Raw genomic sequence first — 24,880 nt, forward strand, 5'->3', positions numbered from 1 at the left:
ATGTTTGAATGAGAGACTTCATTTATCTCTTATTCAATCATTTATCTTACCAAGGCTATCATGCATTAACACTCTCTCTTAGCTAGGTAAGATAAATGTAAAAGGTATTGGGAGCAATATTCATAAATCGTATGATGCTTATCTTGGGACTGTAGTTTCAAGATGTGAATTGCCTCTGTCGGCGATTCTATTCACAAACTCTTGAATGGATTGCCTTTGTCAGCGATTCTATCCATAAGCTCTTGTGTGGATTGCCTCAGTCGGCGATTCTATCCACAAGCTCTTGTGTGGATTGCCTCAGTCGGCGATTCTATCCATGAGCTCTCACATGGATTGCCTCAGTCGGCGATTCTATCCATGAGCTCTCACGTGGATTGCCTCAGTCGGCGATTCTATCCACAAGCTCTTACGTGGATTGCCTCAGTCGGCGATTCTATCCATGAGCTCTTGTGTGGATTGCCTCAGTCGGCGATTCTATCCACAATCTTGAGTTATTGTAAGATCGTCACCTTCCAATAACCTCAAAAATACAAGTGGAAATCATTTGGAAGTCGTCACTTCCTTATGATTTACACAGGGCCCATAAAATAATTATTAGTATTAATAATAATAATCAATATTTACAATTTTTACCTCAGAAGTGCTCAATCTTGATTAGTAAGCTCCCTCTCAATCACAAGGTATCTTGAGTTTCTTCTAGAGAACGTATTTTTTTGAACATACGTCTGAATTTTTGACTTCAGCAAGGGACGCTTGTAGTTTAAGTTTGAGAGGACAAGTTCTTGCAATGTGGCCATATTCGAGAATTTTTAAGGAGATATCAATCTGATCTTCCTTTGTTTGCCCTCTCGGGTAAATAACTTAAAGCACACAGATAAAACACGTAATGCAGAATAATAATGCCATAGATATCAGATGCAATATATCAGATGTTATTCCATTCATAATTGTTGTCCTACACAAATTACATTCGGAAGTATATAAAGGTACCGAGGGGGTGCGAGCGCCAACCGTCGCACCGCAACTACCACCCCTCAGTTGCCAACTAACCAACACAATTACAACTTAATTAACTAGTTTTATTTCCGTGTACAATATTGCCGCCAACATCATCCCCCCCAAAAGAAAAGAAGTCGTCTCCGGACGACTTAATACAAAATAAAGATGACATTAAACAGAATTGCTGATGCCAGTCGAGCCCAGAACGAAGAAAAGGTACACAATATATAATACCTGAAGGGGTGCGACACAACCGTCGCGACTCCAACTACCTACCCGTCGGCTAACTAACTGACCGCCGTAACTCATTATTACCGACGACAACATAAACATAATATAACAACATAACATAATGATTATTCCCGGCAACATCATCCCCCCCAAGAAAAGAAGTCGACTCCGACGACTTAATACAAAATAGAGATGAACGGCAGGAACTACTGACGCTAGTCGGGCCCGGATCTTATACACTTGCTGCGTCCTCGCTTGAAAACCCTTTTCTGCTACCATCCGATGCTCAAGTGCGGATTTCACCAATATTGCTTCCTTTGCCATCACAGTCCTCCTGTGCCTAACCCAAACTTGTCTGCAAAACACTTTTTTCAGTCTTAGCTTCCACCAACTGCTACTCAAATGATACTGTCTCCCTAGCCAATTTGTCCTCGATAGCCACCCGTGCTGCTCTCCCGGCATCCAACTCCTGGGTACGTTGAACTAAGTCTCACGCGACTATTGCCTCCAACCTGGTGGTCAGCTCCTCCCGAGCCCTCTGTGCATCCACCAAGGCAACCTCACGTCCAGCCGAGACATACTCCGAGTTCCTCAAAGCATACCAGTCATGCCTGGAGGTGGCCACAACCCGCTGGCACAAAGGCTAGGAGACACCTCAAATCCTCCATCACACTCCCCAAAGGCTAAAAACTGAACTGAATAACTCCCTAGTGTCATACAATTGCGCGGACCTGCAATGCCTTCCCTCAAACTCTGTTTGTTCCCAACCTCCAAATCCGTCTCCCTCTACGGCTTATGGCTTCCCCGCCAATGCTTAGCTGTAGGCTTCTTTCTCACAATACGGACAACCACAACACTTCCCGTGGTATTCTGTAGCTCAAAAATAAATTGGGGGTTTGGGGGCAACGCCCCCAGCGGGGTTGAGGGGCAGCGCCCCTCGCGGGGTCTGGGGCAACGCCCCAACGGGGTCGAGGGGCAGCGCCCCTCGCGGGGTCCTGGGGCTCGCAGTACAGGGTGGGGTCGAGGGGCAGCAGACACCAATTTACAACCCTCAGAACCATACGAAAGTCCATGGCGCATAGCATTTCTGTGATATTTTAAGATGCCAAAAACCCTTCTTTTCCACTTTGAATTTCCAGTGTCCTGGCTTCAAACTCCAGCGAATCATTTTAAATCTGGTCGTCGTCGTTTTTTTTTTTTTTTCACTGTAATGTCCCCGATGGCACCCAGGCCATACAACCTCCCTGTACGGTCAGCAACAACACTGGCACCTCCAATCGTGCGGCCACCTTCCCATGCGGTCGACACCCTCCTTACCGTACGGACACACGACAACATGCTCAACTGTGCACACCGTACGGTCCTCCTTTCGCACGCCCAACGCAGTTCAACTGTACAATGACCATTGATGACGAAGCGGCTGCGTGTGTGTTTGTGCGGCTGCATGGCTGTGCGGTTGCGGGCTATGCGCTGTGCAGTTGCGAGCTGTGTGGCTGCGGCTATGGGCTGTGCGGCGGGTGAGTTGTGGGTGCCACCGCACGACGGTGGTTACCACTATCGGTGTCCACCGTACGGTGTTACCACCGTTGGTGGCCCACCGCACGGTGGTCACCGTCGGTTTTACCACCGCCGGTGGCCCACCGCACAGTGTTACCACCGCTGGTGGTGGTCACCGTCGGTGGCCCACCGCACAGTGTTACCACCGCTGGTGGTGGTCACCGTCGGTGTTACCACCGCACGGTGGTCCGTTCTTTTTTTTAAAAATTTTTTTTGACCGTACGATCGCCCGTCGTACGACTGTACGGTTTTTTTTCCTCAAATTTTTAAAATATTTTTGACCGTACGGTCGCCTGTCGTACGACAGTACGGTTTTTTTTCAATTTTTTTTTTCATCTCCTAATTTAGTCGTCTAGAGAGTCGTCTACTCGGGTCCCTTGTCTTTGGGATTGCCCTTCATCCTTCTCGATTTTCCTCGCCCAAGAGTCGCCTGCTGTGGTCCTGTGCCTCTTGAGTCGCTTGCCTGGCCTCTCGAGTCCCCTTCCATCCTCTTGGGTCCCCCTTCGGGCTCTCGGGTGTCCATTTGGCCTCTCAGGTCCCCTGCGCGCTTCGCGTGGTAGGGTTTCAATTTGGGCCCATTGGTGGCCAATCTATTTTCAATGGCCATCCGAAGACCTGGAACCACAAATTCTACAGGGACCACGATCTCCTTCCCGTACATAAGAAGAAGAAGAATAATAAAGATTTTGAAAGATGTGGCCTTCCACACAAGGTTCCAATCGTTGCCGACACAATTGATCTTCGGATTATCTACGTCATCGAGGTTTGGGGCGTCTCCCTTCCAATATTCTATGTATTCTAGCAGGTACGCCTCCTCTGTTACTTGCTCCGGTTCCTCTACTTCGAGCCTATAGCTCTGGAACATTTCATAATCCTCCATTTGCCAATGGAAGAGCCCGTTCAATGACCCTGTCTCATCCTCAGAGCACTCTCCTAGTTTAAGAATCCCTTCGTCGTTGGGCTCCCTGCAGCCTCGTCCTTCGTCCCTCGGGTAGCCTTTCCCTTCACCCTCCGATTCCGAAGATGATGTCAGTTCCTCATCAACAACCTGGGTCCTCAGATCAATGGTGTACTTCCGCCCCCCTTTCTCCATAGAAAGGGTGTTGTTTTTCCAGTTGTGGTTCACCTTTGTTGTAACCAGCCACCCTCTGCCTAAGATGGCGTCGTACCCCTTCTTCTTGAGTGGGATTACCACAAAATCTAGTATGAAAGGTTGCGTGCCGATGGTGACCAGCTGGGCCATCAGGGTGCCGAGTTGCTTGATGTCGTGTTGGTCTGCACCTACCAAGTTGAACGTGGGTGGCCATAGTGTTGGCTTCCCCAGCTTCTTCCACGTATCCTCTGGCAGTACATTCGCCCCCGAACCTCCGTCCATGATGGTGTCTTTGAGGATAGCCCCGAGAATTCCCATCTCTACTACAACAGGATGCTGACCACTATTTAAGGCCAACAACATTGGGTCAGCCGAGGGGCTGACCGGAACTTCCGCCCGTGTGGCACGCAAAGGTGCCTGCGCAGTGGTTTGTATGGAATTAAAAATGGCGGTTCTTAACTGTGGCATTGTTTCTAGAAGGTCCTTTACCCTTATAGGTACTTCCATCTGCAGTACTTGCCCAAATTCTGTTATTTTCCGCTTCCGTACGAGATGATGTACTCGCCACCTCGTTGTCTTGTCGTTCGGCCGTCATCTCACGTTCAATATTGGCCTTTGCCTCCCGTAATCTCTCCTTCTCTGTACGGGGGTCAGGATAAGTGGCCTTTTTCGTTTGGGCGCGGGTGATCGCCAGTACTTCTTTCTCACCAGTCTTCTCAGCCTTCTCAATGTTGAGGAGATTAACCCCTGCCTGTGGGCAATTTGCGTCCTCATGGTCGCCTGGCCCACACCATCGGCAGAGGTGTTGAGGGGTGGCTTCCTGCGTGCAATCACGGGCGAAGTGCCCCCACTGATTACAAGCTCTACATTGGATAATTGACCGGCCCTTGGCGTCATATTGGATACGGCTTCCGTTATTGTTATTGTTGCTATTCCTTCCGCCACTGCGTCTGTTGTCCCGGTAACCTCCAGATGATGCCGTTGTGTTGGTTTGCGAAGTTCCGACGACCGGCTGCTCTTGCGTGAAGAGAACTTGTTGGCTCCTGGTTTTCATATTGTAGGGACATTCCTTTGTCAAATGTCCCGTAATTTGACAAATGTCGCAGAAAGCCTTCTTGGGACAGGACCCCTTGGTGTGTCCGTCACTCCTACAGTCGGTACACCACACGTCATTTTCTTCCGTCTTACTTGTACTCCCTTTCATGGCTTTGAATTCTTTCAGCATTCATTCCATGTCCTTTTGGAGAGCATGCACCTTTTTACTCGATTCGCCACTGCTACTGCTTTCCCCGTCAGAATCTTCATCATCGTCAGATGAATATTTATTACTTTTCTTCTTCCTTGATGTTTTGTATTCGCTCTCTAGGTCCATCGCCCTATTATAAGCGTCGTCATATGACGTCGGGGGTACAATTTTCATTTTTTTCCGTAGGGAGAATTTCAATCCTTCAACGAACCATCGTTTTTTCAAGCCCTCAGTCGGTTGGCTTTCCATTTTACCCAACAATTCCTTCAGTCTCCTGCTGTATGCCCGTACTGTCTCCTTGGTACCTTGTTTGGTACTATATATCTCTGTTACAATTTCGTTGTCATCACGGAGCAAACGAAACTCTTCCGTGAATTCCTTCTGTAGGTTGGCCCACGTGGCCACTTTTTGCTTATCTACATCGGAGTACCAATCTATGGCAACTCCACGTAACGTGGCTGGGAACTGTTGTACCCAGTCATCCTGGTCTGTCACTCCGTTGGCGGACCAAATGGTTTCACATGTACGACAGTGCCGTAAGGGATCTTCCTTGCCCTCCCCTGTGAACTTTGGCAATTTTTGTTTACTCGCCATCCCATCACTGGGTCTTGCTCCTCTAATTCCTTGTGTGCTTGTACCTGGCGATCCTCCGCCTCCTGCAACTGAACCTCCACTCGTGGGTCCTCCAGAGGAAGTTGCTGACACCGAACCGAACAAATTGCCTCCCGTACGGTACCCTTGTGCTCCCTCGGCACCTTCGATCGTACCGTCACCTTCCGCTGTCTCCCTCCGGTTGGTTGTCTCCCTCCGGTTGTCCTCTGAAATGGACAAATTTTTTAGTAGGTCTCTGGTAGCGTCGATCAGGTTTAGACTTTGCCTTGTTTGTTCCACCAACTCTTCGCGACTTCTTACCCTATGGTGGTATTCTGGCGAACTGTAGAGTTCTCCTTCGGCACCCTCTGTGACTCCTTCTCGGTTCCCTTCAGGCTACCCTACGATAGTGTAATTCTCTCCGTCTATCTCTGCCTCCGCAACCTGCGTGACACCTCCTGGGTTCCCTTCGGGCAACCCCTCAGCCGGTCGTCCCTTAGCAAGCTGCCTTAGCCTACGCCTTCGTTCTATCTGCTGTTTGAGATTCAACGTGGTTTGTGCCACTTCCCATTCGTCACTTTGTATCTTTTTATTTTTGTCCTTATTTAGTCTATTGGGCATAAGTCACTTCGGTACACAGCAAACACACGCCATGTACACAAAAAAACTTTTATTATTTTTATTTTTATTTTGACTTTCGGCCACAATTTATATCAGCAGTGTGTCGGGATTATTACAAGGTTCAATTTCCCCTTCGCCTCTTGCCATCATGCTCTGCGTCCCACGACGATTGTTCCCTTTGCGTGTCGTCAGCCTCTGGGTAAATCTCATCGACGGGTAGGCCTGTTGTGTCCATGCGCCATCCGTGTCTTCCGTTCCCGAGTTCGTCTAGGCAACGGCGCCAAATGTTTGCCCTCTTGGGTAAATAACTTAAAGCACACAGATAAAACACGTAATGCAGAATAATAATGCCATAGATATTAGATGCAATATATCAGATGTTATTCCATTCATAATTGTTGTCCTACACAAGTTACATTCGGAAGTATATAAAGGTACCGAGGGGGTGCGAGTGCCAACCGTCGCACTGCAACTACCACCCCTCAGTTGCCAACTAACCAACACAATTACAACTTAATTAACTAGTTTTATTTTCGTGTACAATATTGCCGCCAACATCCTTCAGGCGGTTAGACTTTATAGAAGGAAACTTGGCTCTGATACCATGTTAATTTTGTGGATCAGAATTAAAATTTATCTTGTTCTATGTATTATCTATCATTGAATTGTTGTATAAATCTGATTTTCTTCTTTTATGTTGCAGGAGAGGAGGAGCATTTTTATTTCAATGTCCATTCTCACACATTTCATTTGGTATATGTAGTGGGCTGGATACGGTCAAGCGATGCCTTGACCGGCCATGCCTTTTGGACATGGCCGATCAAGACATCACTTGATCGTGCCCCCTCACGATAATAAATGTTTGAATGAGAGACTTCATTTATCTCTTATTCAATCATTTATCTTACCGAGGCTATCATGCATTAACACACACCAGGAAAGATATAACAATGTTGCCTCTAAATTCTCCAAACTCAACGTCATAATTTCCTGCAATACTATCATTGAATTGAAGCATACAAATATTTCAAAAGCATTGTAAAATACTTGTAAGATATCTCCCACAAATACCAGCTAGGGTGGATCTTCCACTACCAAAACCGATTTCCAATAGAGGGTTTTCATCCTCCAATGGCTTGAGATGAACCACATTCAATCTCTTGAACCCCAACAGAATTTCTTTTTCTCAATCAGAGAGAAATGTCAGAAATAATAATCTACAACATAAGGAAATGAGACCCAAAACTCTCTTTAAAAATCTCAATGAAAAGTTAGGGCAACACAAATAATAAAATAACATTATTTGCCCTTTAAAATATTTCTTTTTTCTCATCCCATATGGACTTCCACCTTTTGCATATAAAATGTTAGTTTTATGTTAAATGTAGCAATCAGATTGACAGTAAAGAACAAGAAAACACTCCAGCAGACCTAAGGCAAATTCGGCAGCCCAGAAGATCTTCGCCTAGCCTAGTAGACAAATCGCTGACTGATAAGCATTCACTGCCCTAGAGTGCAGCTCCAGATTTGCTGATCACGGATGCTGATCGATGAAGGAAATTGCAGATCACATACAATAGAAGTTCACTAACCTTGCAGAGGTAATTCGCTAAGTGTGTATATGTTGTGTTGATGTTTGCATTGCCTTGAATATATATGAGCTTTTACATCTTATTTGACTTAGGTCGGTCTTTACAGTAAATTTGTAAGGCATCTAAAGTTGGCGCACAAAATAGGGTCTGACCTATAATAATTACAAGTTACACATTATAGGGTCAGCCCTATCACATCAACAAGTTACATTATATCACCCATTTAGGGCCCATCATGAATCACAAGTTACAATACCCATTTAGGGCCAGACCTGATTACAAGTTACACAAGTTGAGCGCCCAAATAGGGCCTGCCCTTTAACATTCACAAGCTACATAATATAATCACATAAGTAGGCCCATCAAACATTCACCAAGCTAGGTCGGCCCAATCAAGGGATACAACCTAGCTATATTTCAACATAAAATACTACTTTTAAATCTTTTATTTTCTTCTCCAATTCCCATGTCTACTTTGTGCTTTTCAATTTCACTTTAAAAGCAACTTAAGTTGTCACTTCTCTAGGTGTGGCACAAGGGGTTGTTTTGAACCCTTCATTTAACTTAAATCATAAAGTCACTTTATAAAGTATTTAAGTGAAATAATAGAATAATATTTCCCAGCTTTAGGAAATTCACCAAGTCCTGAAATTGAAGACTTTGCACTTTGAAGTTGAATGAATGAATGAATGAATGAAGGAATTTGAATGACGTCCACGAGACCCACCGGTCTAAGGGACCAAGAAACAAAATTAATCCATTTTCAAGCTCTTTTCCATGTTGGTTCTTCTATTATGGATTTTGAGTAAGAAACTCGCTGTTTTGTGAAGCTTTGTCTCTTCAAAAAGTTCATTCAGACTGTACATCTTTAATTCGTTCTCAAACTGATTGCGAATATCCTCATATGCCGCACACTCCTTGATGAAATGCCATTCCGTTTCTACTGCACTCTTGCTGCAGAAAATGCACGTCCTTTTTTCCCATTCTTCTTTGGGCAGCTTCCACCTACCAGTTTCGAATCTCAAATGATGAGATCCAGTCCTCAACTGAGCAATTAAAATTTTGGCCTTTCCGCTGATTGTTGATCTCAAATAAACTTTTTCGTCATGATCCCAAGTATGGTTAAATTCTTAAATATAGTATGCTTTCTTAGTGCCTAACTGCTTTGTCCACATGGCACTCTTGAATTTTTCTAGTACCCACTTTTTTATCTCTTCTTTAGTGCTGGGACAGTCATTCATATTTAGGTCCCACTTGTTCATCCACTTGCAGTTTTGTTTCTTCCGCGTTTTCTTTCTACGACATAGCTCCTCTTCAACAATCACTTTGGGCCAGCATTTACAATCACTTTGAGGAAAGGGTGAGACTAAGACTAGGTACCCTAAATAGCATTTACTATAATTAGTAATATGCTAAAAATAGCCAAAACTATCCAAACCTTGAACTTGAAGATACTGCATGTTGAAGCTGAGAGGAGATTGAAGCCGACTAGCTACCAAAAATATTGGTTACTATAAATAGTAACTACTAAAAACAGCAATTGCTAAAAATAGTAAGTCAACAAAACTCCCAACCGACCAATTGGTGCTAAAAATTGTAAGTCCCAAGCAAGTTGTTCGAAATCACTCCAAAAAATGTCGTTCATCTCCTTTAATCCATCTGAACACATTGGTGACATTGAAACACCTCTTTGATATTGCTAACATAAACACCCACCCAAAAAGCCAACCCCAGATGCACTACAAGAGAACCAAAAAAATGGGGATATTACACTATGCATGGCATAAGTTGTGGTATAAACTTATAAATTGCTGAACACCTCTTCTCCCTAATTGTCTAGTTGGCTTTTTTTGGTCTCAACTACAACTTTCCAAATCCAAGGAAAGAAAGTGTTTGTGCCTTTATTGTGAAAGACACAAATTTGTTGTAAGGAAATTATAAACATCCTTATTTGAGGCATGTTCTAAGTTTGCACATGCTAGAGTTTACCATCTCTATTCTCTTGTTCAATCTCTATGACACGAATCTCAATCCCTTTTTGATGAGTGGTAGCCCAAAGGTCTTGTTAACATCCTCCAAGACCACTATCGTCTTGCTAGTTGAAAAGTGCAACTTCTTGGTGTTTATCTCCTAAAATAATGTTGCCTTCTATGTGACATTGCTATTTGGTTTGCATGAGGTATATCTTTGATATACTTTAATTTCACCCATCCTGCCCCTCTCCTTGTTTGTGACCTTTTTAACAATGATGATCAATCATGGGAGGTGTTTTTGTTTGATGTTGTTGCTTTCTCCTACAAGCTCTTTTGTTGCACATCTGTAGAGGATGATAACTCTTTGCTTTATCATTTCTATCCTCTCGCCTTTGCTTGGTTTTCTCCTACCTTTAGATTGCTTTCCTTTGTTTGGTGTCAACTTGCACTTACCCCTCAATAGGGGGCATGGGAGATATCTCATTCTGTCTAGCATCTTGCAAGTTGATCAATATATCATTCAAATTTAGCCTTACATTTGGTCCTAGTCTAGATGGATCCATGCCTTTTTCTCCCTTGTTCCTTGCCTGGATTGGTTTGAGCTCCATATCTTTTTTCCCATATGTCCTTTGTTAGCGTTAATGCCTGTTGGCCATGTCTTCTTTTGTTTCATTCACTACCTGGTCTCCTTGTTGCCAGATACCTAGTGCCTTAGTACGTTCCAGGGTCAGCTGTGTAGGAGTCTAGGTTATAAAATGATCAATTTTGAATTGAAGTCTTATGGTGCTATCATACATCAGTATCATCCTTGAACTTAGATTCATCCTTGAACTTAGATTTGAGCTTGAACCCATCTAATTCTGCTTGATCTGACTTTTCCTTTTCTTACAAGGAATTTGTTTTAGTGGATTTTCCTCAGCAGTCCACCCCCTTAAATAAAAAGTTCTGTTAAAATGATAATTATACTGTTATTTAAAAATACGATGGCATGCCAATTGCCTCCTTGCATGTTCTTCAAATCCTTCTCTTATGCATAAAACTATGCTCATCCGTGCATGGTGAAATAGCTGTCATCTATACAGTTTTTTTGGGTGTTCTTGCTCATAGAATAAAAATAAATTGAAAAAATGTCATTTTAAGCTTATGGGTCACATGTATTCTCATTTCACCCTAGTACCTGAAACAGGCCCTTTTTGCCATCTGCATTAATTCATCTCTTTCAGCATGTCCATTGCCCCTGATTCTGATTCTGTCTGCGTTGGGCATGATCATTTTCTGTTTTCTTGCATTGGTTCCACATTCTTTACTCACGCATTGAAGTATCATTTGAGATGCACATCTTGAGTTTTCTTCAATAGCTTTCACTCTCCACCATGTTTAGTTAAGATAAACATACAATGCAAGCAATCATAAGCATCGATCTCATAATGAACTGATAACAAAGATAAGTGACTGTGATATGATTCATAAAGGTATTATTACATTCTCACTTGTGCATGTATATTGTAATGCTCTCATAGGCTGTAGCTAATATGTCTATGACACCTGTAAGTTTTAAACTTAATTGATCATGATGAAGAGGTCTACTTTGAACTCACAATGGAACTTTTCATTTTTAGGAATCTACGCCATATGCTTTATGAAATAGAAATGGTGAAAGAAATACATTCAAGTCCAGACTAGTCATAAAGATGGATATATCCTTCTTATCGCCGGTGCTTTTTTCTGACATATTCATTTTAAGGCCTGGCATACTCTCAAAGATGCACATTGTTGGTTTAAAATATAGAATTAAATTTTTTCTTTTATTAGTAGCATAATAATCTTTGTTTCTTAAATGTGCATGTCTCCATTTGCCATGATACTAATGTTTTGCTTTTTCATTGTTGCAATTACTAGCATGAAGGATGGATCTTTGAATTCAGAACTAATTCAATTCAAGTTGAAGTTTCCACGAGAAGTTCTTCTTTGTCGGGTATGCGTTATATTATTTGGCTGTATGCTGTTTTAAAATATCCTTCATATTTGTACTCTTCCTTAAAGAGACAAATAATACTCCATATAAATCAGTTTGGAGGGATTTGTAAGAATCTATTTTTAAGCTTCCAAGAAGTTCTTAGCTACTTAAGTTTTTGATTTTCATCTTCTTTCATTTTGAATTTACTAAATGAGAAATACATTAAATTAAATGCTAATTATTAAGATAGTGAAATGGATCTCTTAATCAAGTAAACACAAATTCAGTTTGATTAGCTTGTCTCCCATACATTAATATAAAAGGGCCATTTGCCGTTTATTACCATATAAGTTTTTACTCGATTCATGATTTTCAAGGCAGTCACTTTCTAGATGATGTTCTATCATATCACATCTTTTTTCACTAAACTCATGAGCATGTTGTTTGTTGATGCCATTTTTGTATTAAACCCTACACGTGATAACCAATCTAGAATCACTTAATTTTGCTGAATAATTTGATTTTTGCAGATTGATATCTTTCTTTCTGGTCGGTATTTGAACTTTCAATGGACAAAATAATGTGTAAGATTGCATCTGTGCAAAATTTTCATTTTACTCCACATTGAATTATCAAGTTGTCCTTCGGCTCTTAATTTGGTAAAAATCTATAGAACACAAATGTGTTGACAATGTAGTTCAACAATAACCAATTTTTTTCAAATAGTCTATTGGAATTTTTTCACAGGCATTTAGACATTGCTTAACACCTACAATTGCCATTAGTAGTCATATATTCCAAATGCAATATTCTTTTTTCTTGCATCTAGTAGACTGTGAACTCTGGTAAGCCCCATGTAAGTTTCTTTGAAATTGTTTCTATTCCTTAGCTTAATGATACACAATATATTTTCTTCTGATTTAGCTATTATAACCTAGAATGTTGGCGACACAAGATGGAATTACCACATTACGTAGCATATCAGCTTTTTTCAACTTTTCAGACAGACAGAGATTAGTCTGCGGGACTTATGAGATGTCACTAAGTATCCTAATCCTCAAATTCTTGCACGTGGGTCAGCTAATCTCTGTTGTAGAAGGTCAGTTAGCTCCCCTAATTCCCAGTCTACTACAGGGATTGATTTGCATTTTCAATTTCCCCTCTAGCTTTGGAGGATTGTTGACCATGGTTATTAGGGGTGGTTTGAGGAGTATCCTGCTTCCTTTGAGGATTGTCCAGCCAGGCCTTATTAGACAATGCCATTCACTTGGAGACATTATTGGATCCTGTATTGGTTCTTTTGTGGCGATGGATGACGAAGTATGTTGTCCTGCCGGACTTTGATACAAATTGGAGCTTCAGTCTCCATGGACTCCAGTTGTGTGGTTTCATATAGCAGTGCTCCTTTCACATGGTTGCTTGCATACACATCATATGATTCTCTTTCCCAGCTTGTCTAAGGTTTACTAATTTTATATTCATTCTCCTTGGTTAAGGTCCTCAATTTTTTTGGTATTAGTTAGTTTTCAGCAAGGTGGTTTTCTGAGATTTAAGAACAAGGCCACCATAAGTGCATATAGTAATAAACACAGTGCCCCTCAATTTGCCTACTTGTTGGTTGAAAATCATGATCACCTTTTCAATATACTCACTTTACATGAGCACTGGTGCTGCAACCTATAATGGGTTGATTGCATATCTGTATCATATAACATTCCACTATCTTCCTATATCTGATGTCTTAAATAATCAAGTGGAGCTACTCCATTGTTAAAGGATGTGCTAAATACATAGTAATCTGGGGTGTTTTTATGCACCATATGTTTATGGAACATGGTAGCCATATAGCACATTCCTTTGGATTTGCAACAAATGTGGAACTTGTTGATTTTAACACTTTCAGATTAATGTAAACTCAGAAAATCAGAATTTAATTACTAACTAAATTGATTAGATGAAAGATTTATAGTTTTCAGAATTAAGCATAACCAAGAAATGAACAAAATAAGAAGAAGACACGGTTACCTTGGGAAAACCTCCTAGGAGGAAAAACCCAGCCAGAAAATATCCTCAGATCTGATTATGGATTATATTCATATGAATATTACAACACTTATCTCAAGTATTTGAAGGTGATTGCACTTAGGGCTGATAATGTCTTTCACAAGACTGCACTTTCACAAGTATCCCTTTACCACTTCCAACAACAATCAGGTCCAAACCCTAGGTTTGCATTATGAAATCTGCACTTTGTTGGACTGCAACATTAGCCCTCAGTTCGCTCTCCTCATGGATGAATTTCGCACCTTTAATGGCAGATGTAATTCGCTGGTATAGCAGATGTGATTCGCTGTAGTACTGCTCCTTCAAATTCGCATTAGGCAGATGTAGATATTTCGCATGATCATATGTTGAATGTATTTGATTGAGGAGAAGGTAACTTTACTTATATGATGTGGTATCCATTTATGTCGGCTTATACTAAATTATTGACCTTTAATTTATTGTTTCTCCTTTAACCGAAATGCATTAGATAGGGTTGGCCCTATTTTGTTTGGCACGTTAACTTTCATGTGGCGTGGAGTAGCATGGGGTTTTTATGATGTGCCGTGAGGTATAGGGCCCAGCCCTATACGTTTTACGAAGGGGCTGGCGTGTGGGTGGAGAAGGGCCCAGCCCTTGGCGGATTCCAATGTTGCCTTAAGGCAAATGGAATCCGCATTCTACCTAGTTACAATCAACACATCTTTGATACGGTTTTCTAAGTGGAATGGGCCAGACCAGTAACATCTTTTTGGTATGATCTTAAATACCTTTCTAATCTTTAAACAAAACTTTTCTAGTTGACTTCAGATACAGAGACTCTAATAGGTGATAACGTTCTATCATTACTAGGGGATTGTAGCTAGGGTCTTGGGGATGGTTGTTCTTTGGTACTGTAGGATAAGATGCAATTTAAATAGTGGCCAGATGGAGATGCATATTGGATGAATAAAATGGGCACTAGTGCAAATTTTACTTTGGCTTTTAATTATGGGCTATACATTGTTACCATTTAATTCATATTTTTGTCAAATTATCAACAAGTTTTTGATTCTTATCACTTTAAGATGAGGGATATATTTTCAAAATGTTTGTATTCTTCTGCCTTCCACCTAGAATTGTCTGATCACTTTTCTATCAAACATCTTTTGCCACTCTTAATAGTTGCAATTTTCAGAAGCTAATGGTGTGGATGGTTGCTTCCTTTTTGTTATTAGGTAGGAGAGTTCTACGAGGCTGTGGGATTTGATGCATGTATCCTTGTTGAGTATGCTGGTCTCAATCCTATGGGAGGCATCAGATCTAACACTGTGCCAAGGGCAGGCTGCCCAGTTATGGTATGTATTTAAAATATAATGTTTTCTATAAGTTCAGATATGAAAAAACAGTTTGAAACTGGAAATATTTTTTTCTTGTATTGGGCATAATTCCATTCAACTCAACTTTTCCTGACTTTATTAGTTGGTGACTATTGGCTAATGTCATTGATTTACTATTGGTTAATGTCATTGATTTTGTTGAAATAGAAGAATCAGGGCTAAGGTGCAAGTGAAACGTAAACAGTTGACATAAAACACATCAAGAGATGGAAGAAAATTAAAATTAGAAACTTATCCTTTGCCCTATGCCCATGTTAGTTCCATCCTCCTACCTGTTCTAGCAAAAAATATTGGTCAGAAGAATTAAGTTGCTGTTTTACTGGATTTTTTTTGATTGTTAATATAGTATTTTTTTTAATATTTAAAATTCAGGTTTTACGAAGTATTCATAAATCTGTAACTGTAAAATTCAAAGCATATGAAACCCTAACTACCCCTCCATACATTAAACCACCACATCAGTATCTAACTCATTACAGCATTCCCCAAATCAACTGACCTCCCTATTCATAAATCCATGAAATATAACCCGAAGCCATTACTATAGTCGGCCTTTCATACAAAATCACAAATTATCGACAAAATTGGAGCGTAAATATATACAGACTATAAAAAATCTACAAAGTATCCACAAAAATATCCCCTTTTTCCTTATAAACTATATTTTATCTGCCTTGAGGGGTCCATTGACCTAGTAATCTTCAAGTCTGAACTCTGCACAAGCTTTCCTTTTCTGCTTCTTCGTTGTGCTAGCATCATCATGTACCAGACTCCGTTCACAAAGATAATCTTTGAAAGCCTCCCAGCCAATATGGGCATTAGCTTTCCTTTCATGCATATCACTCGACGCACTCCATCAAATGAATGGTTGAAGCGGTGGATTTTGATCTCCAATTTTCAACTAGTCACCCTTTGGTGCCATGAGACCTTCACTTGGATGCGCCCACTCCAGAATCGGCCTCAGACCATAAGTCCACTCCTCATCCACACATTCCTTTAGGATCCACTGAAGATCCTCCTTGCTTCCCATCTCCAACCCAAGCAATGAAATGATATTGATATTAGTTCGATATTGGTGCTCCGTTCTCATAAATTCTTCCCCAAACAGGATGTCCAAAATCTACACAAACAGAGAATCATCATGCTTGGAGATGCTTCACAGTTTCTTCTTTGAGATTCGATCCATAAATGCCAATTGCTACTTAGTAGTAACCAGGGTGAAATTCGCCTCCATCCTGCAACTCTTTTCAACCAACCCTCTGCACACCACCCTACACTAGTTTCAAATAGTTGTGCAGTAAAATTGGCCAAAATGCCTTTAAAGCAAAACAACTGTCCCATCACATTTAAAATGCACACCTTTCCATTATGGTTACTTGTAGTTTGCGGTGTACGACCCATCACTATTAATCAAATTGGATCTCCTAGAATTCCTCCCAATAAAATTTTGTTTGCTCCCCATTAATGACACCACCCATTTTGACAGCCAGTCCGCTACCATATTTCCATTTCTCAACACATGAGTAATTTTCAAATCCTTAAAGGTTATTAAAAGTTCTCTTATAATTTTAACATATTTATTTATTTTCCACATTGGAATTCCACCCTTGATAATGGCATTGATAACAATTAGAGAATCACCTTCCAAATGCAATTACGATACTAATAATTTCTTGGCCATCTTGACTGCTAATAAAGCTGCATGCATTTCGGCTTCATAGTTTGTACCTTCCTTCAATCTTTTAGCTCCAATTGCGAAAATATTTCTGTTCCAATCTCTTGCCACAAAGCCTGCACTTGAACGGCCTGGATTACCTCTTGATGCCTCGTCAAAGTTGACTTTCACCCATCCTACATCCGGTTTCATCCACTCAACAACATCCTTCTCCTTGGAATCTAGATCAACCTGGAGAGGCCCATTAACAGGCCCTGTTTTACTGGATTATTGAGCAGGAAGAATATTGGTGTTTTTAAAAGTATAATTCTTGTTGATAATCTCATAATTTTATGGGAGGGCCTTGAATGGGCTTGTGAGTCTTGTCAAACGACTTTCTTCATGAAATTTGGAAATTGAAAGGAGCTCTTTAGAATCCATTGCATTACAATCATCTATTTAGCAAGGCTGTTTTCTATCCTCCTTTCTTGTTAATGCAGTAAGAGTGCATAGACAAATCAAAAGGAATCTCATTCCTTGGTAGTAACAGGTTATGTAATGTTCATTTATGATTTTGCTGATGATTAAGCTCTAATTCTGGAACTGAATCAACATTCTGTGAAGGTCATATTCTTTGTATAGACATTTTTATAAAAGACATTGATTAGTAGAAACTGCCAAAAAAGATGAAGTTTTTAGTGGTTAAGTTGATCTTTGAAATTGGCATGATAAGAAATGGACATTTATTAAGGTATGTCTTTTGGCATTCAACATTCTATTGTAGATCAACAGAAGTGGAGAAAGGGAAAGTCTAAAAGCAAATTAAACTAGGTTTTGGAGTAGCCTCAACCTATATCAGGCTGGAAAGGTTATGTATGCTGGAAAATTTCTATCGGCAGGAAAATCTTACCATTCTTCATGTCTTTTTTCTCCCAGGAAGTTATAAAATTTTGGAGCTTTCTGTAGGGTATATAGGTTGTCACTAATGGGATCCTACTAGTGGCTTGAAATTTCTGCACTTTGCTAAGGGACCAAGAGTGGTTTGGTATCACTGGTCTGAAGGCTTAAGAAGCTTGCATTGATGAAAGTGTCGAGTAAGAGTAAGAGTCTTTCTTATAGGGCTCGAGGGCAGAGCCCATGGCAGGGGTTTGGGGGCAACGCCCTTAAAGAAAAAATTGACCATTATCTAATAAAGGAGTTGCGTGTTGTGTTGTAAACACACACATCCCATTGCAAATGGGGACCCCCCACTTTTTCACTACTTCGGTTAGTAGGTTTTGCTTAGTTTTGTTTTAGCTTGGCAATAGTTTTAGTCTTTTAGCCTTTGTGAAAGGGTTTCGTTTTGTCTTGTCAACCTGGAGGAAAACATTGATCAATCCGAGATAAGTTAGAGTGCGAAATTCTATCCTTGGATGGGCATGTCCTATCAAGAATTTCAGGTCTATGATAGGGATTGAATGTGTAATCCACCATCCAACTTAGGAAATTTCCTTGCTTAAGATTGGAAAGGTGCAATAGATCCAAGGAATGAAAATAGATTTTGTCCAAATTCAAGATCAAGGGTGTGATCAAGTCAAGAATTCAAGTTTCGAGTTTGGAATCTATGAATAAACATCAATACTGAGAATTGAGGTCGAAATGTAAAATGCTGTCAATGTTGCAAAATGTTGTCAAACATGCAAAAAATGTTGCAAAATGTTGTCAAGGCAAATTGTCAAGGAATCAAGATTTTGGAAATGCTGTATGGAAAAATTATGAAAATTCAATGTCTTGACAAGGAAAATGTTGGATTTTCTGACCTTGACAGGATAGGAAAATAGAGAAGATTTTGTGAAAATCCTTGGACAAAGTGCAAAATTCAAGTGCAATCCTTGTTGAAGTGTGGAAATTCAGAGTTTAAATGATCAATCCTTGTTTCAAGTGTGGAAATTCAAAGTTTAAATGATCAATCCTTGTTTCCTTAGACAGTTCATGGAGTACCTTGACAAATTGATCATAGCATTCACAATTCCTTGCACAACCTTGTTTAGTGCTCACAATTTCTTGTCAACACCTCTCTAGCTCTTGATTGTCCTGGACAACCTTGCTCTAGCGCTTAAGTATGCTTTACAGCATGGAAAATCCGCTCATTCTATCCTTGCACACATGTTAAATTCACTAGGGTGGAGTTAAGGTGTTAGGTTGGCTGACATGAGGAAAATTTAAATTTGAAATCTATAACCCTTTTTAAAGTCAGCTTTGTTAATGAATTATAGGGCTGCCTATGTATGCTGGACGAAAGAACCTCATTTTAACATCAAAATCAACTGAATTAAGTGCAAGCGAAATTCAAAAAGTAGGGCAGAATTCGCTAATAATTGTTTGAGTGGTGTGTTTTGAATTTGTGCTCTCAACCTTACTTTTATATGTATTCAAGGCATTGCAACATTCATGAATGAAGCTGGCCAACCTGGAAATGAGGAAATTTGAAATTTTAATTTGAAAAAACCATGATTAGGGCTGGCCGACTTGAGGAAATTGAACATAAATTGAAAGTTTTTTAAATCTCCCTAGGCCGACTTCCTTGCAAGATAAGGAAATGAGGTGCATACATAAGCAAGATCCAAGGAGAATTAGTTTCAAAATATATATCAAAAAGAAGTAACATATAACAGTTTAATCAGCTATTAGTCTTCTTCATCATCCCTGCCCTGATCTTATCCTTCATCATTGCCCCGTTTCTCTTCTTTATCTTGCTGTTCCTCTTCTTCATCTTGTTGTGTCTCACTTTCATCCTACTGTTCCTCTCCTTCAGCTATCTTTTTGCCTTTCCTTTTGTCCTTGTCCTTAGGCTGTAACCTGATCTCTTTGAATGATTCATATGTGCCAAGGAGAGGGGATATCCTCTACCAACTGGTGGTGTCAAAGTTCTGGTGGGAGACTTCCATATCTCTAATTGCTATATCACTTCTTAACTGATATTGGTGCTCTTAAATGTAAACATTTTGAAAGTCCAGATATTCATCTTGAAATTTCTTTTCAATTTTTCTGAGATATTGTGGCCAGTAATCAGCTTCCTTTATGTCTTCTTTGAATAGTAGATTTAAAGGCAGATCAGAGCAGAATAAGGGCGAATTTCTCCAGCAGATAAGTGAAAATTCAATAGCAAGAGAATCAGGTTCAAAGAGCTAGAGCAAGTGTGAATTTATCAGACCTAAGGAGGTGAATTACCAGCAGATTTGAAGAGAATTTGTGAAGAGGCAGGTGAATTTGTGAGGAAGGAGATATACACTTGATTTAAGCAATTTCCTTCACCAAAATTGACCATTTGCAGGCCTGAAAGTGCATTTTCCAGACCTGGATTATCATTTCCAGAATTCCTCAAGTGTAATTTCAGACTGAAGAAGGTGAAAACCGGGGGTCTTAGAAGGGTTCATGAGATGAATATTGTGGAACAATTGTTGAACAAAGATTATCATGAATATCTTTTAGGGGTTCTTCAATGTAAATCGAGAATACAAGAAGTTGAATTCTCATTGTCTTATGACAATCCTCTTGCATTTCGTTTGTGTGTTTAGGAATTTCATTTACTTAGGGTTTTATTCACTATCATAATCCAAAGTTTTTCCTTTGTCTTTTCAGGTTTGATGCAAGGAATGAAGTGCATGGAACATGGAAAAAGGACTTCAAAACATGAAAGAGGACTATTTCAAGGTGTTCAAGTTCAAGGAAGCGGATACAAAGAAGACAACAATGTGAAGATGGACAACATTCACACTACAAGGTGGAATCCAAAATGAATGGAACAAAGGACTTACAACATCGAGATTTACACTTCATTAAGACATTCAAGAAGATGAAGTTATGCTAGGAGGTGTTTCAAGACATTTCTCTACAAGGAAGATTCCACAACGATCTTGGATTTCCAAACGACCTTGGATTTCCAATCCAAGATCAAAGGAACTCACTCAACAATGTGAAAGAGAAGAACAATATGGAATATGCTACAATAACAAGGTGATTCTGATCAAAGTCATTGATCAAGGTGAAGGACTCTACAAGATGATCAGTGCAAGACGAGATCAAGATGCACAAGCACATGACCTTACAACATGAAGATCATTACAATATGGAGGATTCAAGAACTACAAAGGAGATCAAGGTCAAGTTCAAATGTATCCAAGACATCATGAGGGATTTCAAAGATGAAGCACAAAGGAGATGATGCCTAAGGACAAGGAAGATGGTTCTAGAAGAGTTAATCAAAGTCAGAAACCCATTTGATCAAGATGATACAATTTGGGAATACGAACCATTGCAATTAGTCAAGAGGCTAGATAATGTTGAGTATCAAGAGATATTGCAAAAGAAAAGAAAGTTTACAAGATATGCAAGCTGATGTGGGGCCTATTCACCTCAAGCAATCAAGTGATGCCATGTTATGTCCAAGTTCATTGAACCTAACTTATCAACAAGTGGATAGGTGGTCTTCGGACATATAGTGTCGCGGTTAAAACACTTTGTTGGCGAAGCAGCCACCAAGGTTCAAACCCCTGTTGGGCCATTGTGCTCGCAGGCCTTGTGTCTTCGCTGGGTCATTGTGTTCGCGGATATGAACAAGTGAAGTGTGGGGATGAGGTCCCCTGATTGTGGCCTCACCGGTTCATAGCTTCGGGTCAAAAGCGTTTCACGTGGAGTCGGAGGGCGTGTCATGCCAGTGTCACCGGTCACGTTAAAAAGTTTACCAGGCATTTGAAAGAAAGAAAAAGAAAAAAGTGGATAAGTGGATGCCTTATCCTTACCCTCCTTGTAGATTGTGCCATTAAGGCCATGTTATTTTTCATTGGTCCTTTTTTCTCAAAATGATATGTATTCCAATAATTGTAATTTTCTCATTGGATGGCATTAAATGTTAAGAGGTGGTTGTTGTAACTACCCAAATTAGGGTTTCATGGAATTATCTTGGCCGTTGATTTAGAATCAATCCAGGCCCTTCATTTGTAATCGAGAAGTCTATAAAAGGCTTGCTCTTTTCATTTGTAAAGGTAAGTAATTATTAAATTAGAATTTAGGAGAAGCATGTAGAAGTAGTAGTAGTTGGAGGAGACTAGAGATTGTTTCCAACACTATTTCGAAATAAATACATGATTTTCATTGAAGATATGTTGGATCTTTGTATGAGTTTCAATGTGTTGCATGATTTCTACTTCTCAAGTTTTAGATTTGTTCACATTAAGTTAATTAGTTGAATGTAAGATCTTATTGTTGATTAATGGTGAATGAAAGATCCCTAAATAGGTCTTTTGCTGCCCTGATCAAATTTTAATTTAATAAACTATATTTTGGAGCCTTTTTGGTGTTCTTAGAGACTAGACAGAAGATGCAGAAGAGTTTGTTTCTTTTGTGTTGTTTTTTGGTGATGGGGTTTGCAACATATGAGAAGAAACAACATAAAAATGAAATGTAATCAAGAGATCAGCTTTTGATTTTTTATATGACAGTAGATTACAATCATCTAGAAGTGAAATAACATTCACATGTACAAGCAGAAAACATACCAAGGATCCAGTGCTAAGGTTTGAGGCTGGTTTGCTATCAAGAAAATGGATACAAGCTGAGAAGGATGGTGTAGGAGTAGATCAGTGGATCCAATCTACTTAGTATGCCATAAGATGAATTACCAATAGCAAATTGGGCAAGAACCCAATTACCAGTTGGAGATCCAACCTTTGCCAGGCAAAATTATACAATTTTGACCTTCTTTTCCCACTGTTTTGCTCACCTTGATCACAAATCTAGTCAGTTGACTGTGATTTCTTCCACACTACCCTTTCTAATCCCAACAATGAGATCAAGCACAAGAAATGGAGTTAGAACCCTCCATTTAATTTTATATTGATGCACAACCTTCTAGAATGGTACGACACTGCCTGGAATGGTACGACTGCAATTATGAAACCCACACTTGCTGCAATTTCAAGACAAACTGCTCAGAACTGATCTATCATACCTAATGGTGATTGCTGGGCTGGTTTTGTTGCTAAATCGACCCCCATTGGGTCTAGACAAGGCACATCCTTGTCCCACGTGGGCAAATTAGTGGGTACACCTCCACTACCAATGCAGATCTGAGGGTTTACGTCCTCCAAACACTTGCAATTTCTGCTGCTAATGCAGAGCTGAGAAAATCAGAAAATAAAATAATAACATAATGCCAATTCCCTGCTCCAAAAAGTCTAATAACCTTTTCCAAGGAGTGGTGTAACCCTAAATGGAATATCCAACTAAAAAAGCATCTTCCTTGGCATCTTTTGGGTCTACGTAGCTAAAAGGCTTAAAAGGCTTTTAAAGTAAGACAAGGGTCCCACCATGCCATGTCATTTAAGTGATTTGAGCCAAGGGGTGGCATTGACATTAAAGGGGCCACTTTATTAAAACATAAGCCTTTATTAAAAAAAGAAACTTAGGCTTATAAAGTAATTTTATAAAAGTAACTTTTTCCCTTATTAACTTTTGACACTTAGAATTTTTTAAGTGTCTTTATTCAACAAATGCAATGTGAGAATTGCATCAAAAAGATGGGGACATGACAGTGAAGCCTATATGTTTATACCATTTGTAATTTGTAGTACCCCCGCCCTAATCAATTTTTAATCTCAGTTTTATCTTAGTTAGTTTATCATAATATAATGATTATAGTCAGATGTATTGATTTAGTGCATATCTGTTAATGTGGTTTTCACACTAGTTGTATGCAAGTTGCTTAGTGTTCCTATTTCATGGTATTAAAATCGGGCTAATGCTTTCATTAAGTTTATATATGTATGCATGTATGACTCTTGGTTGCAGGAGATTTCAGGTACTACGCCGCATGAGTGCGAGGTTTGTCTTCACCTGGATTTGCAGGTTTGAGAGTACCTCTTTAATCCTTAGAGTTGGATTAGGTGGTCGTAAGACCCTAGTTGACCATAGTCGTGCTCAAGTAAGCATCGCCAGTCGTCGTCGGTATTCCCTTTTTGTTTGGGTTTGCGAGTCGTCTGTCTGGATGACCTTCTTGGTTTGCGTGTTTGGTGTGTATGGTTAAATTGATTAATTAGTCCTTAGTATTTAATTTGATTAAATATGTGTTTGTGCATTAAAGATTAATGGACTAAATTAAACAGGATTTCTTTATGTGATTTATCGTTAATCTGAATTGCTCGATTTAAATTGGGAGCAAGTTCAATTAAATGGTTAAATTTAAATATTAAATGTATTATGTTTATGCCTACGAAAAGAAAGATTTAATTTTAATTGAAATAGAATTAATTTTATCTTCTTGGCATTTTGGAAATACAAAGGTTAAATTGAATTAATTGAGAAAATCAATTTTGAATTGAAAAGCAATTTAATTTGTTGATATAGTTGGAAAATAGTAATTTTTGGGGAATTATTTTAAATAAAAATTTTAATTCCAAAAATGAAATTTTTGGTCAACCTTTCCCATATAACCTAGACTTTTGGAAAATATGGGGGATGGAATTTCTTTTGGAAAAAAATGGTTTTTGGAAAAAAATATTTTTGGATGTAATTTGGGGGTTTTGGATGGGGAAGGATTCCTTGAGCTGCAGATTGGGGCTCTTCAGCAGATCTTGCCAGGAATGCGAGATAAGGTAGGATTCAGATCCATCTCTTTGATTTCTGGTTGTATTGTTCTTGCTTTTTCAAAACCAAATTTTGGATATCAATTGGAAATGGTTGTTCATGAGGAATTCTTGTTTAAATCTCCATTGGGTGTTCTCAAATTCAAATTCTATTTTAGAAATTAGATGTTGTTGGAAAGAATGGTTGAATTATTGAGTTTAAATGCCCCATTTTGCCCAAGTATGGGTTTTTGTTGAAGAAATTATTTATGGTTTGATATTCTTCGGATTGTTTGGGGATTTGAAACTTTATTCTTGCTGGGAAAATTCTCATTTTAAGTTT

At 39.7% G+C, this 24,880-nt stretch overlaps 1 protein-coding gene across 1 annotated transcript in view; it reads left to right on the top strand.

Moving 5' to 3' along the window:
• Nucleotides 1-24,880, top strand: part of LOC131072706 (DNA mismatch repair protein MSH1, mitochondrial) — a 307,935-nt gene that overhangs the window by 5,530 nt on the left and 277,525 nt on the right. The window contains exons 4-5 of the mRNA XM_058008946.2: nucleotides 11,803-11,878; nucleotides 15,121-15,240. Of these exons, the coding sequence (XP_057864929.2) occupies nucleotides 11,803-11,878; nucleotides 15,121-15,240 (196 nt within the window). The remainder of the gene's footprint in view (nucleotides 1-11,802; nucleotides 11,879-15,120; nucleotides 15,241-24,880) is intronic.

Source organism: Cryptomeria japonica, chromosome 5 (genome assembly GCF_030272615.1).
Source record: "Cryptomeria japonica chromosome 5, Sugi_1.0, whole genome shotgun sequence".
Taxonomy (NCBI): Eukaryota; Viridiplantae; Streptophyta; class Pinopsida; order Cupressales; family Cupressaceae; genus Cryptomeria; species Cryptomeria japonica.